The following is a 13,031-nucleotide window of genomic DNA, read 5'->3' on the forward strand; positions in this document are numbered from 1 at the left end:
TAGGGTTGTGCCCAGTACGCTAATAAAAATAAGGAGCTATGCTGTTCTGGTTCTACACGGTTTGTGGTTCTGAATAGTTTGTGGGAGCACAATAGGCAACAGCAGCAATCAGTATTAAATATCCACGATCCGAACACTCACAGCAACCCGATGAGCACGGCGCCAGCGCTCATCTGCCCTGAGAGCCAACTCAACCAACGGACCAAACAAACACACACAGATTGGCGTGCACACCCGGTGCCTATATACGCTTAATGAGCCCGACAAGGCTGTGAACGGAAGTGACGGTGGGGAACGGGGCCGAGATGTATTCAAAGGCCCAAACCACGGTGGGAATTTACAACCACTAGATGTAAACTACGTCTTCCAATAAAAACCACCCGGTTACATCCTACCCCCCCTCTATGAATCGGTGACCCACCGATTAAGTAAAACTATGACCAAGGTCGAAAAATAGCTGTAGCCATGCTGCTAACACCTGGAACCAGCCCGTGATGGAAGGGAGCTTGTGATGGTGATGACAGATGTATTTTCGAAGTTCACCCAAGCCATCCCTACTCGTGATCAGAAAGCGACAACAGTGGCAAAGGTCCTGGTTCGTGAGTGGTTTTACCGTTTTGGAGTGCCGGCCCGTATCCACTCTGACCAGGGGAGGAACTTTGAAGGTGTCCTAGTACAACAGTTATGTGAGTTGTATGGAGTTCAGAAAAGTCGCACCACACCTTACCACCCGCAGGGAAATGGACAATGTGAACGTTTTAATCGAACTATGTTCAATCTGCTTCGCTCCCTAGCTCCAGATGAAAAGCAAAATTGGCCAGAACATCTCCCACAGCTGGTCTTCCACTATAACACCACTGCCCACCAGTCGACTGGTGAATCTCCTCACTTCCTTATGTTTGGACAAGAGCCCCACTTGCCAGTGGATTTTCTGCTTGGCCATCTTCCTGAGCCCACAGAAGCAAAAGTGCGTGATTGGGTGGCAGAGCACAGGAGGCGCCTAAATGTGGCCATTGATGTTGTTAAAGGCAGAGTGGAGTTGGCAGCCCACAGGAGAAAAGTGAGGCATGATGAGAAAGTCCGGTGTGAGCCACTTCAAGTTGGACAACGAGTGTATCTGCGTGATGTTGGCCCAGGGCAGGCTCCTTCACCGTGGGCACGATGCCCTCTCTGCCCTTCATCGGGTCAGAAAGGGACCCGGCGCCACGGGGCGGGGACGCCTCTCGCCTCATCTGCTTGGTTTCCCTCCTCATGTAGGCATCTTGTGCGTCGAGATGGCGGGGTATACCTTGAGAGATGGAGCCTCGGATATGATGAGCATCCTTGTAAGACGTGTGGTGAGGGCTGTCTCTGTCGAAAGGCATGGCACGACCGATGAGACCTTCACAATTGGTAGCAGACAGAGCGTCTCTCATTGGCAGCCCTCTGCCTCCTTCCATGACATCATAAGTTCGCTTCAGACCCAGGATTTCTCCAGACAGACCTGAACCTCGACCATCTTCTTTGAGAGTCTGAGACTGCGGCCGGTCATATGAGAGGATCTGCCCGCTGATTCCCTCGTACAGGATCTGTCCTTTAGATGGCGCCTCGTCCCGTTCCCTGTCAGCTCGGCTGGAACTGTCCTCCGAGATCAGACGTGATATGGTTTCTCTATACAGCACGTCTGCTGGTGTCCCCTGTGTGATGGAGCCGCCTCGGTAGGAAACCGCAGACTCCGGGTGTATTCTGGTCCCAGGAAGACCTTTGGTGATGCTACCTCCTTGGACGCCACGAGCAGAGGAGTTATCATGTGGCGGCCCTGGGTTTGATAAGTTATCAGGCTGGGAGGAGCTGTGAGGAGACAACTGCTCCTGCTTCACCACTGGGAAAGGACCTGCAACTTTCTTCTCCATCCAAGACAACCCCATTGGTGCGGGAGGCATCTTTGAGTGATCCAGCCCATGGGCCGCTCCATGCAACTGCACCGGCGTACCCTGCGTGATGGAGCCTCCAGGCTTGTTAGAGGAAATGAGCGGTGGCGGGTCGGGCATGGAGAGGGGTCTCACCGCCGCTAACCGCACACTATCCTGTGGCAGACCAGCAAGCGAGGGGAGGCCTACCTGTGGGAACGGGTTGAAGTGGAGCAGGTGTTGGTCGTGACTGATCTTGGCCATGTCCCGCGGGGCCATGGGATACGGCGAGAGAACCGGGCGACCCAGGTTCGAGGTCCTGAGGTCGTCCGGACCCAGGGCCTGCTTCTTGGTGTCGCCGTGTGGAGAGAAGGCTCTGGACTTTTCGTCTTTTTCGCTGGTGGAGGGGCTTCGAGGGCGAACTCGGGGGTTGCTGGTCAGAAGACCCTCTCGCTCTCTGTCTGCCTGAGGGGCGTAAGGCTGTGGTTTGCCTGCTTGGCCAGAAGGCTGCTGCTGTTTGACTTCCTGAGAGGACTCTCCGTGAGCCATGGTGATCTGCTCCTGGTACAGAGCCAAGGCGTGGGGGGGCTGCACTGCTTTCCCACTCCGCGGAGTGCCCTGCACAGAGGCCTCTGGCATAATAGGTGGTATAGCTGCAGCCCTCTGTTTGAGCTGCTTCAGGTCCATGGGCTTCTGCAGAGATGATATGACCCCGTCGTGGGAGAAGTTCAGCAGGCTGGGGCGTGGAGACGTCATCCTTTTCTTATCTGTATTATCCGTCTCCTCCACCTCATCAGCGCTACAAGTGGCACTAGAGTCACTGTCCCCATGTAGACCTGCTTTGGTCAGGTGCTCCTTCTTGGAGCTCTTGGAGGTTTTGACTTCCTCCTTCTCAACTCTTGGAGGTTTTTTATCCGTGGCATCATTGGGCGGTACGGGCTGTGGCTGTTCCTTGTTGGGATCCCCTGTTTCAGTCTTTATCTCCTGCTTGATGGTTGACTCTGCCTCCTCCTTGACAGGAGGCTTCTCGTCGCCTGCCTGGTCATTCTTCCTGTCCTCGGTGTTGGAATTGCCCCTCAGCCTGCTGGTCCCTTCCTCTTTAGCCTTGCTGTCCTCCGAGGAGTGCGGCGAAGGCAGGCTCTCTGTGTCCGAGCTGTTGTTTGCTCCACCTTCTCCATCTTCAGGCGCTTCCTCTTCGTTGCAGCTGGCTCCTGAACCCTCGATCTCCTCCTCCTCTGCAGGATACGTAGCACTCGTCTCTTCGTTCTGCGAGGCTTTCCCCCTCCGACGGGCCTTTCGCTCCTTCTCCGATTTCATTTTATGCTGCTGCAGAATCTCATCCAGTTTCTGCCTCTTCTTGTAATTGAAGTAGAAGTTTTTGCACTGCGACACGGTTTTCGATCCCACCATCTTGGAGATGGCGGACCAATTCCTACCATACTGGAGAAGGCCTTTTTTGGCTGTTTCCATCTCTTCTTCAGTCCAGCGAGAGCTCTCATTCATTTCCAGATTGGCTAGCTCGTTGCTGAGCGGCGGAGTGGTGGTCTCCTCTCCTTCGCTGTTCATGGAGCGGGTATCACGGCCTTTGCGGCGGCCCTGGCTGTTCGCTGTTCGTCTTCCCTTGAAAGCCACAGTGGGCTCCTTGTCTTCGGCATCTTCTCCAGAAGTGTCATCCTTCATTCCATCCTCCTTGTCTTCAGCTTCATTTTTCTCTTCGTCTCTCTCCCCCTCCTTCTCTTTTTCCTCCTTCTCCTTGTCGTCCTGACTGTTCCGGTTCACTTGTTGCTGCTGTTGTTGCTGATGTTGCTGCTGCTGCTGTTGTTGTTGTTGCTGCTGCTGCTGCTGCTGTTGTTGGTGCTGTTGTTGCTGCTGCTGCTGCTGGCCGTGCAGAGATCTCCCTCGGCGTCGGTTCCTCCGCACTATATTCTTGTAGTTTTCATTCTTTTTGGTCAGGTAGTAAAAGAGCACACACTCTGCCACCGTCTTTCTCTCTAGAAAAGAAGCAATCAGGCCAAAGTTTTTAGGATGCTGGATGAACTTTTCTCGGAAAGTGTCCCTCTCCTGCTCGCTCCACATGTTCATGACCTGCCGGTCCTTGTAAACCTTCATGGGGTCGTCCATCAGTCCGTTCATGTTGATGAACTTGATGCGTTGCTGCTCGGCGTCGAACAGCATAGGGGGGATGACGGCCAGCTGCCGCATTTGCTTCTCCGTGTTCTCATGCTCTGATATTCCATCAATGATTTCGGAGACTTCATGTTCACTGCGGGCTGCGGCTGAGGTGAGGCCACCTCCTCGCTGCCCAACACGGCTCTGCATTCGTTCCTGCATCTCTCTCTGCTTGCGGATCTCTGGGAACTGCTTTTCGTAGTACTCCCGCACCTTGCTCTCCTTGGCCCTGCGCCGCGGGTTGTTTTCAATGCGCTCCACTTTCTTCTCCCAGGCCTCCATTAGCTGGTCATACCGCTGGCAGAACTTCTGCTCCCACTGCTTACGAGCGTGGTTTCTCCTTTTGAAATACAAGATGAGCTTCTTCCTCATGGCGTGGTTTATCTTGATGTTCTCATGGTATTGTTTGGTATCAGATGGTTGATTGTACAAAGGCAGTTCCACTCTGGGTCCCAGCCCCTCCAGTATCCTATGAGCCTCTTCTGCTTTTTTTCGGTTCTCGTCGTAGATGATCTGCACCAGGCTGCGGTGCTTGGCCTCACTGGGTGGCGGCGAGATGGGCCTCTCGGGTTCGTGGGGCTTAGCGGCTTCCTACCCCCCCTCTATGAATCGGTGACCCACCGATTAAGTAAAACTATGACCAAGGTCGAAAAATAGCTGTAGCCATGCTGCTAACACCTGGAACCAGAGAAACAGCAGCCCCTCTGTCTTCACTCGTAGCTGATCTTGGGAGATGCTGAGGATTGGAGTGCTTGCCTGCAGTTTTACGGGTGGACTTTCTAGGGGCAGCCCTAGTGCTCTGAGGAGTTTGCGAAGCTGACGGCACCTGAACAGGTGTTCGAGCTGGAGGCCTCTCTGATGGTTCTGGGACCACAGGCCTGGGTGGATTACCAACAGCCTCTCGGCACACCAGCCAAGATCCCGACTCCACATCCTCCTCATCACTGTTCTCCTCTGGTGCACTCTGTGGCCAGTCATCATAGCAGGTCTCTGAAGGTGACAGGGCAGGCTTTATGGAGGTACGGTGCACTTGTCTAACAAGGTGAGGCTTATCAACTGGGGCAATTGAATATACAACACCACCTGAACTTGGCGCCCTCACAACTTTGTACACTGTAGCCCCCCAGGCATCCTGGATCTTTCTGCGCCCTGGGCCAACATCACGCAGATACACTCGTTGTCCAACTTGAAGTGGCTCACACCGGACTTTCTCATCATGCCTCACTTTTCTCCTGTGGGCTGCCAACTCCACTCTGCCTTTAACAACATCAATGGCCACATTTAGGCGCCTCCTGTGCTCTGCCACCCAATCACACACTTTTGCTTCTGTGGGCTCAGGAAGATGGCCAAGCAGAAAATCCACTGGCAAGTGGGGCTCTTGTCCAAACATAAGGAAGTGAGGAGATTCACCAGTCGACTGGTGGGCAGTGGTGTTATAGTGGAAGACCAGCTGTGGGAGATGTTCTGGCCAATTTCGCTTTTCATCTGGAGCTAGGGAGCGAAGCAGATTGAACATAGTTCGATTAAAACGTTCACATTGTCCATTTCCCTGCGGGTGGTAAGGTGTGGTGCGACTTTTCTGAACTCCATACAACTCACATAACTGTTGTACTAGGACACCTTCAAAGTTCCTCCCCTGGTCAGAGTGGATACGGGCCGGCACTCCAAAACGGTAAAACCACTCACGAACCAGGACCTTTGCCACTGTTGTCGCTTTCTGATCACGAGTAGGGATGGCTTGGGTGAACTTCGAAAATACATCTGTCATCACCATCACAAGCTCCCTTCCATCACGGGCTGGTTCCAAAAGTGTAAAATCAATGGCCAGCAGCTGATTTGGTCTTGAAGCAAGCAGGTGACCCATAGGCGCTCGAACTCTTGGCTGGGTGTTCTTAGCAAGGGTACACCTCTCACACTGTTGGCACCAATCCTTTACATCTTTATCCACTCCTGGCCAGAAACACCTCTGCTTCACTACATCAGTCGTCCTCTCGACCCCCTGGTGGCCATGATGTTGATGAAGCTCCTGCAACACCTCTGCTTTTAGACTCTCTGGGAGAAGAAACTGAAGAACTTCTTCTCCACCATCTGGTCTCCAGGTGCGCCGATACAAAAGGCCTTCCTTCTGGACAATTCGGTCCCACTGTTTCAGAAGTCCACGGGCGCCCGGCCCTAGACGCTCCTTCTCAGCCCGGCTCGGCACTCTTTGCTGCTGCCAAAACTCCAGGAAGGCTGAAATGGACGGATCAGCCCCTTGAAGTAGGCACAGATCTTCTCTGCTGCGGGATGGAAGGACAGTGATCGCCAACTGCACAGCATCCTCCTGCACCACCCTCGACATCTCACAGATTTGTTCTGGAATGGCTGTCCCTGGGAGGTGGTGGTGTAGTTGTGTTCTGTCCCCACTTGTTGATTGCCTTGAGAGGGCGTCAGCATTCTTATTCACACGGCCTGGACGATATCTGACCGTATAGTCAAATGCAGAAAGTTCAGCAACCCATCGATGCTCCGTGGCACCCAATTTGGCAGTATCCAAATGGCTCAGTGGGTTGTTGTCAGTCCAAACGACACATCGGTGGCCCCACAGGTACTCCTTGAACTTTTCAGCCATAGCCCACTTCATGGCCAACATCTCAAGTTTCATGGAGCTATAACTCTTCTCAGCAGCATGCAAACTGCGGCTGGCATATGCAATGGGTCGTACTCGGCCACCCTGTTCCTGAGACAACACAGCTCCTAGTCCATGGTGGCTGGCGTCGACCTCTAAAATAAAAGGCAGGGAAAAATCAGCAAAAGCGAGAGTGGGAGCACTTACAAGCTTGGCCTTGAGCTCCTGGAAGCTCCTTTCGCATTCTTCTGACCATGCTCCTCCCAATAATTTTCCTCGTCCTCGACTCGCCTTCGACCCAGCATGTTCTGAAACAAGACGATGGAGGGGGCCAGCCAGTTGAGAAAAACCTTCTACGAACCTTCTATAATAATTGGCAAATCCCAGGAACGACCGCAGCTCTGAGACATTTGTAGGGTGAGGCCAGTTTGACACTGCTGCAATCTTGTCTGGGTCCGTGGCCACGCCGTCCTCAGAGATGAGATGTCCCAGGTACTGCACCTGCTTTTTAAAGAAGTCACATTTTTCCAACTTGACCTTCAATCCTTCTTGTTTCAGGCGACTTAACACCACCTCCAGCCGTGCCAGGTGCTGGTCAACACTGGAAGAAAACACAATAATATCATCCAGGTATAGCAAGAGTGACTGACCATGCTGAGCCCCGAACATCCTCTCCATTAAACGTTGGAAAGTTCCTGGTGCATTACACAACCCGAATGGCATGCGATTGAATTCAAACAGGCCAAAAGGCGTGCAAAAGGCTGTTTTTGAGCGATCATTCTCTGCAACTGGAACCTGGTTATAGCCACAAACAAGGTCCATGGTTGTGAACCAGCGGGCGCCTGATAGAGAGTCCAATGTTTCCTCTATTCGGGGCAGTGGAAAAGCGTCTTTTCTGGTCTTTTTATTAAGTTGTCTATAGTCCACACATAGGCGAAGACTGCCGTCCTTCTTTCGGACCAGGACAATTGGTGATGCATAAGGGCTACTGCTCTCTCTGATAACCTGGTTTGCCAGCAGCTGGTTAATATGGGACTTAACTGCCTCATATTCAGATGGAGGGATACGCCGATACCTCTGCCGCACAGGAACATTGTCTAACAATGGAATGCTATGCTCGATTAAATTAGTAATACCAAGGTCACCATCAAAAGCAGAGAACACAGACTCATACTTTAGCAACAATGTTCTCACCTTATGCTGCTCTTCGCTGTCCAGCATAGAGAGATTAAGTGATGTTATCTTCTCTCCGACCGAACCAGTCTCAGCAGTATGGGACCTGACTATAGCCACGACTTGCTCCTGTGCACAAGGAACTTCCTGCAACTCTGACGGTAAACTGACCACTTTTACAGGAGACAAGAGACCCAGAGCACAACGGGGTCTTAGTGTGACTGTACACACCCCTACATTCACCACAGGAACATAAACAGTGCCCCGAAAAACCTGCAAAAGGGAAGGAGACACTAACAAACCCTCAGGTAAGCTAAACTTTACATCCAACGGCTCAATTAATGCTGCCCCAGCCAGCGCTAACATGGCTGAACATGTGGCAGGCACAAACTTAATAGTGCCTGCAGGGACTACAACTGGTCTTCTACCACGAAGTTTTGCAACACTGGTTTGAATATGGCCTTCTTGAACCTCAGTCTGCTGACATAGCTGAAATGCAGGAAGCCAGGAAGACGGTGCCCCCTGAACAGATGGGAGTTTAAACAAATCAGTGCCATACTGGTCAAATAGCTGAAGATAGTAGGCCTTTATTACATTCATCCCGATTATGCCTGGTATTTGAGGTGAACTAGCCTGACCTGGAGGGTCCCTAACAACAAGGATCCCTCTTCTGGGGATTACCATCCCACACACCTCAATATCAGGCTCGAGATAACCCAAGTACAACCACTAGATGTAAACTACGTCTTCCAATAAAAACCACCCGGTTACACATGTTTTCATGTCACCATAATAGTATTCTTCTTTTCCAAATAATTTTAAGTTTATGCAATGGATTTACAAAAGGAAAAGTCTGAGCTGTGACAGCTTTTGTAGGACTTACACAAGACAAAAAATCCAACTAAACTTTGAAAAAATGAATTAAAAACAACAACAATAAAAGATAAACATACAGGTAAAATCGGTGCATTAGAACAAGACGCAAAAAATAACTAAAGAAAAGTGTTAACCGACATATGCCGCATAAATTGATATAATTCGTAGCTCTTAACCTGTTGTGATATTGCAGGTGGTCCGCTCCTCTTGAAAGTACACAGAAAAGAAGATAGCCCCAGCGATTCACAAATTACGAGCACAGTAGCAGTTTGCAGCTGATAATGAAGTAGTCTACAACTGCAGTAATGCGGGTATTTCTCCGGATTGTTGTTGTGAATAAAGAACGGATTTACTGGTCCTGACGCCTCACCTCTGGTCACGAGATATAGATCATGCCTGAAAGCATGCATGATATCTCTGGATCAATTCTCTCTTTCAGGCATCAAAACATTTACACACATTCATACACTGAACCGCAAGTAGGTTTGCAACTTGGAGTTAAGGTCATGCCTAAGGAAGAAAACTGAACAAACAATGTTCTCATCGCCAGAAAACAAACTCTTCTCACAAAGTTAAGCTAGCAGAGCAGAAGTAGCTAATTGTGTTCGTCAACAATTTCTCTTACTTTGTTTGCAAGCAGCTTGAATGAGAAGAAGAGAAGTATTGTAGTAGGTGCATAAGTTGGTTTGCACATCTACCTCCATGCTTAAGCTCTGATTTGAAGTTGTTTTCTTGACATGCTATATTTGCCAAAGCATGTTCTCTATTCTGGTACTAAATTTTTCAGTTTTAGACTCGTCTGTCCAAAGTGCATTACTCCAAAAGTTTTGATCTTTGTCTATGGTCTCTCCAAAGCTTTCTTCTCTCTGCAGTCTTTTCCTGATTGTACCATCAGACACTTTGATAACAGGAGTTATTAATCCTGTGATGACATTTTAAGGTTTTTGGAGACTTCTTTTAACAACTTGCAGTCTGCTTTTATGAACTTAAACTTGAACAGCCAGACCTGGGCTTGTTGGCAGGGGTTTTCAATATCCTTAAAAGTGTGGACATTTGTTTTCCACACATAGATGATTTCAGATATGTTTCAAACTTATTTCAGTCCGCATAAGATGCTACAGTCTTCTTTCTGAAGGCTTCAGACAGCTCTTTAGGTTTTACCATGTCACTCACTCTCCCTTCATCCATCAGAACAACACCAAACTAATTGTCTGAGGATTAAACAGGGTAAATCTGTCAAAATTCTGAGTGACGACTTTATCTGCATCTGCACCCAATCTGTGTGTGATTTTAGCAATATTACAAGTGAATAAGTGTTGTGTTGTTCTAATTTGTTCCTCTCTGGAAGCTAAATTTTTTTTTATTAACAAAAAATCTCTAAGGTCCTTTGCTCAGTTTTTATTGTTTAATTGTATTACCGGAATTTTTCAATAATGTCAAACTTCATATTGACTTTCTATATAGTCACATACTGTATGTTAGAGAAACACCCAAGCTTTTATAGGGTGTTATAAGTTTTTTACATGTTGGTAAAACAAACTCAATTATGAAGAAAAATAGAACAAGAACAACTTGCCTGTGGTAAAAAGCAAAGCGCTCTCACAGCTGTGAACCGAAGCCTCTCAGCTTTCAGCCACTGAAAATGCTCCACAGCTCTCTACCGATTAACTTGTTTTCTTTAGCATAAAAAATGTATCCTCAGTAAACCTCAGTGTATAATCAAGCTAACCATAACTTCATTTTTTTTATGTCAGCTATTTATATTACGTGAGTCTTACTTTAATGCAGCAGTTTGCCTCTTTTGCCAAGCACAGGCAGACCCAGGGAGGAGCAGGCCCTACCGAGGTTAAACTGCAGAGTATAACCCTCTGCTCCAGAAGGGTTTAGGAGTGAGGGAGAAGTCACTCTTCAGTTGTTCCCCAAACCAAGTTTTAGGGGAAAATCTGGTAAACTTCTGCACACATGCAGCTCCTACTTTACGCACACATTTGTTTCTGTATCCGTTGTCATCAGTCATGAGTGGGTTTATCAGCTGAGTGGAGTTAGTTAAAAGGCTTGCATCCTCACATCATGCACTGTCATGGCAACGGGGCAGACATCCTGGCCCTGGAATGAGCTGTGTTTATTCTGCACACACAACTTTTCATATTGATGGACTTCCCTTATTGTGATCAGTCAGCCACAGCCCGGGGAGGAACCCTATGCGTGCCGTCACCCCCTTTTCGATTTGATTTGATTTGTTGCTTATAGAGCAAAGTGACGGGAGACACTCTTATCTTGGCTGAGCAGAAACAAGCCATACCAAATAAGACACATCGGGCTATCTGTGCTGGCACACACAATAGGGATTAATTGATCTTCTAATACCACAGATAAATCAATCCCTTCCTTCCCCCCAGTGAGCTCTCCGGCCAATTGGACTCCCCGCCTTTTGATCCACGCGCCACATTCAGCCAATGGCAGGAGCTCAGAGCTTGACTGACAGCGATACCGGAGAGAGCCCGAAAAGAAGGTAAGGGAGAAGGAGTCCATCAGAAAGCCATTGGCAACAGGAGTGAGAGTGTGGGTAAGCAATCCGCAGAGAGCACGAACATGCACAGAGGTGGAGCAAAGCAGAAAGCAGGTAGAGCATCGCTGTGATTGCTGAGCGATTTAAAGAGAAAGAGCTTATTCTCAGGTGTGCCAAACCAACAAAACCGTCACTTAACTGGAAACAAAAGCAAATATTAAACTGAGAGGATTTTTTTCTTGATGTTAGCAATCACATATCCTCATAAAACAAAAATCCTCTCTGTAGCTGTTCTCCTGCAGGCTACTTCAAGCTCTATCACTGGCCGAGACATCAGCCATTTTCTCCCATCTTATCTCTACCTTCGTTTGATCCATCTCCATTAGACCCCTCCCCGCCCTCCACCTCCCTTACACAGCCCAGCACCACCATCGTTCTCAGCCCTCTCGCTTCTTTTTGTTTCTCTCCCACCCTATCTTTGTCTTACCAGAACCTTGGCATTTCTGTCATTCCCACAAACACCGTTTTCCTCATGCAGCTCATATAATAACGGGCTAAAAATATGCCTTCTGTGTGTTTTTTTTTCCCTTTCCAGTATTGATTTTGCCCATAGCATTGTCTATGGAGAGCAAGAGAGGAGAGAGACAGAAGGCGGGGGAGAGAAATGAAGTAGAAACAACTGGGAAAAGAATTGCTTTCTACGTATGTGGTAATGCTCTCACCTTTCCTATTTTACTTTAAGTGGGAAGCTATCCCCTTCTTTACCTCAGTGCAGTACCTTTCAATTAAAAGGTAACTGCGGTCAGTGTGGTCCTCTCTAACACATCTTTACCTCTCAGCATCTCAGAGCAGCAAGACGTTTACACACTGTAGGCATTTAATAATAACCTGCTGAAATTAGAGAAACCCTACCATTGCAAATATGCTCCAGATCAGCTTTTCAGGGAAAATGGTTGGCTCTTTTGGCACTGGTGTGTAATGGGAATGGAGAGAGTTGATCAATAGGCTATTGATCGCAGCCGGCCAGAGTCTGGGGAATTGAGAGTGAGAATAGAGGAGAGTCAGGGTGGGGGGTTGGCTCCAGGTTGAATTTTTAAAAACGCTCTATTTCAGAGATGACAAATAGTCTATTTGAAAAAGGAGAGACAAAGACAGAGGGAGGGAGGAATCGTCGTGAAGACTTAGAGAACGGGTCTCTGCTTGCGGTTTCTCTCCAAGCGGAGAACAGAGACCTCCCCGTTTCCCAGAAGTTACAGTATTTTGGGCGAGAGATGCTGAACTACAAAAGACAAAGGGAGCGGGGACTTCTCAGGCTACAGCAGCAGCTTGTACTCTGGCTGGAAGAAAAGAGGAGGAGGAGGGAGGAACGAGGTTGTTAAAAAATCCTTATGGTCTCTTGTAGGAAAAAAAAGAGGTTTAAAACAAGGCTGAAGAGGAATAGAATAATTCATTTTGTGAACAGCAAATTTAGTTTGCATAAATCTATATTTTGGGAGCAGGATTGTTTTATCTTGTGTTTACAGCAAATGAATGTTCATGATGAAACCTTCCAAGTTGAGCTATTTCCACAGAATAAAAAGTTCATGCTCTTTTCTGTAATTACGGAGCCAGCAGCATGAAAGAAGACATTTGGGTTGTACCGCCGTTGAAGCAAAATACATAAACAAAGCGCAAGCTATGCACCCTCGATGCATTTCCCCACACCTTCTACCAGACAACAACCTGCATAAAGACTTTGGTGCGTCCTGTTTCATTTTTGGAGGTTGATTGTGTACTAAACTTGATAAAGGGCCGAACATTAAAACAG

General features: G+C 48.6%; 1 protein-coding gene across 1 annotated transcript; it reads right to left on the minus strand.

Moving 5' to 3' along the window:
* Positions 1–1,022: 1,022 nt before the first annotated feature.
* On the minus strand, positions 1,023–11,656 carry LOC102225078. Its single transcript, XM_023339806.1, has 3 exons — positions 11,587–11,656; positions 4,885–8,072; positions 1,023–4,649 (listed from the first exon to the last, which is right to left on the minus strand). The coding sequence occupies exons 1-3, from the start codon at positions 11,654–11,656 to the stop codon at positions 1,023–1,025; spliced, it is 6,885 nt and encodes a 2,294-aa protein (XP_023195574.1).
* Between the last annotated feature and the right edge of the window lie 1,375 nt (positions 11,657–13,031).

The sequence above is a fragment of the Xiphophorus maculatus genome, chromosome 9 (assembly GCF_002775205.1).
Source record: "Xiphophorus maculatus strain JP 163 A chromosome 9, X_maculatus-5.0-male, whole genome shotgun sequence".
Lineage (NCBI taxonomy): Eukaryota > Metazoa > Chordata > Actinopteri > Cyprinodontiformes > Poeciliidae > Xiphophorus > Xiphophorus maculatus.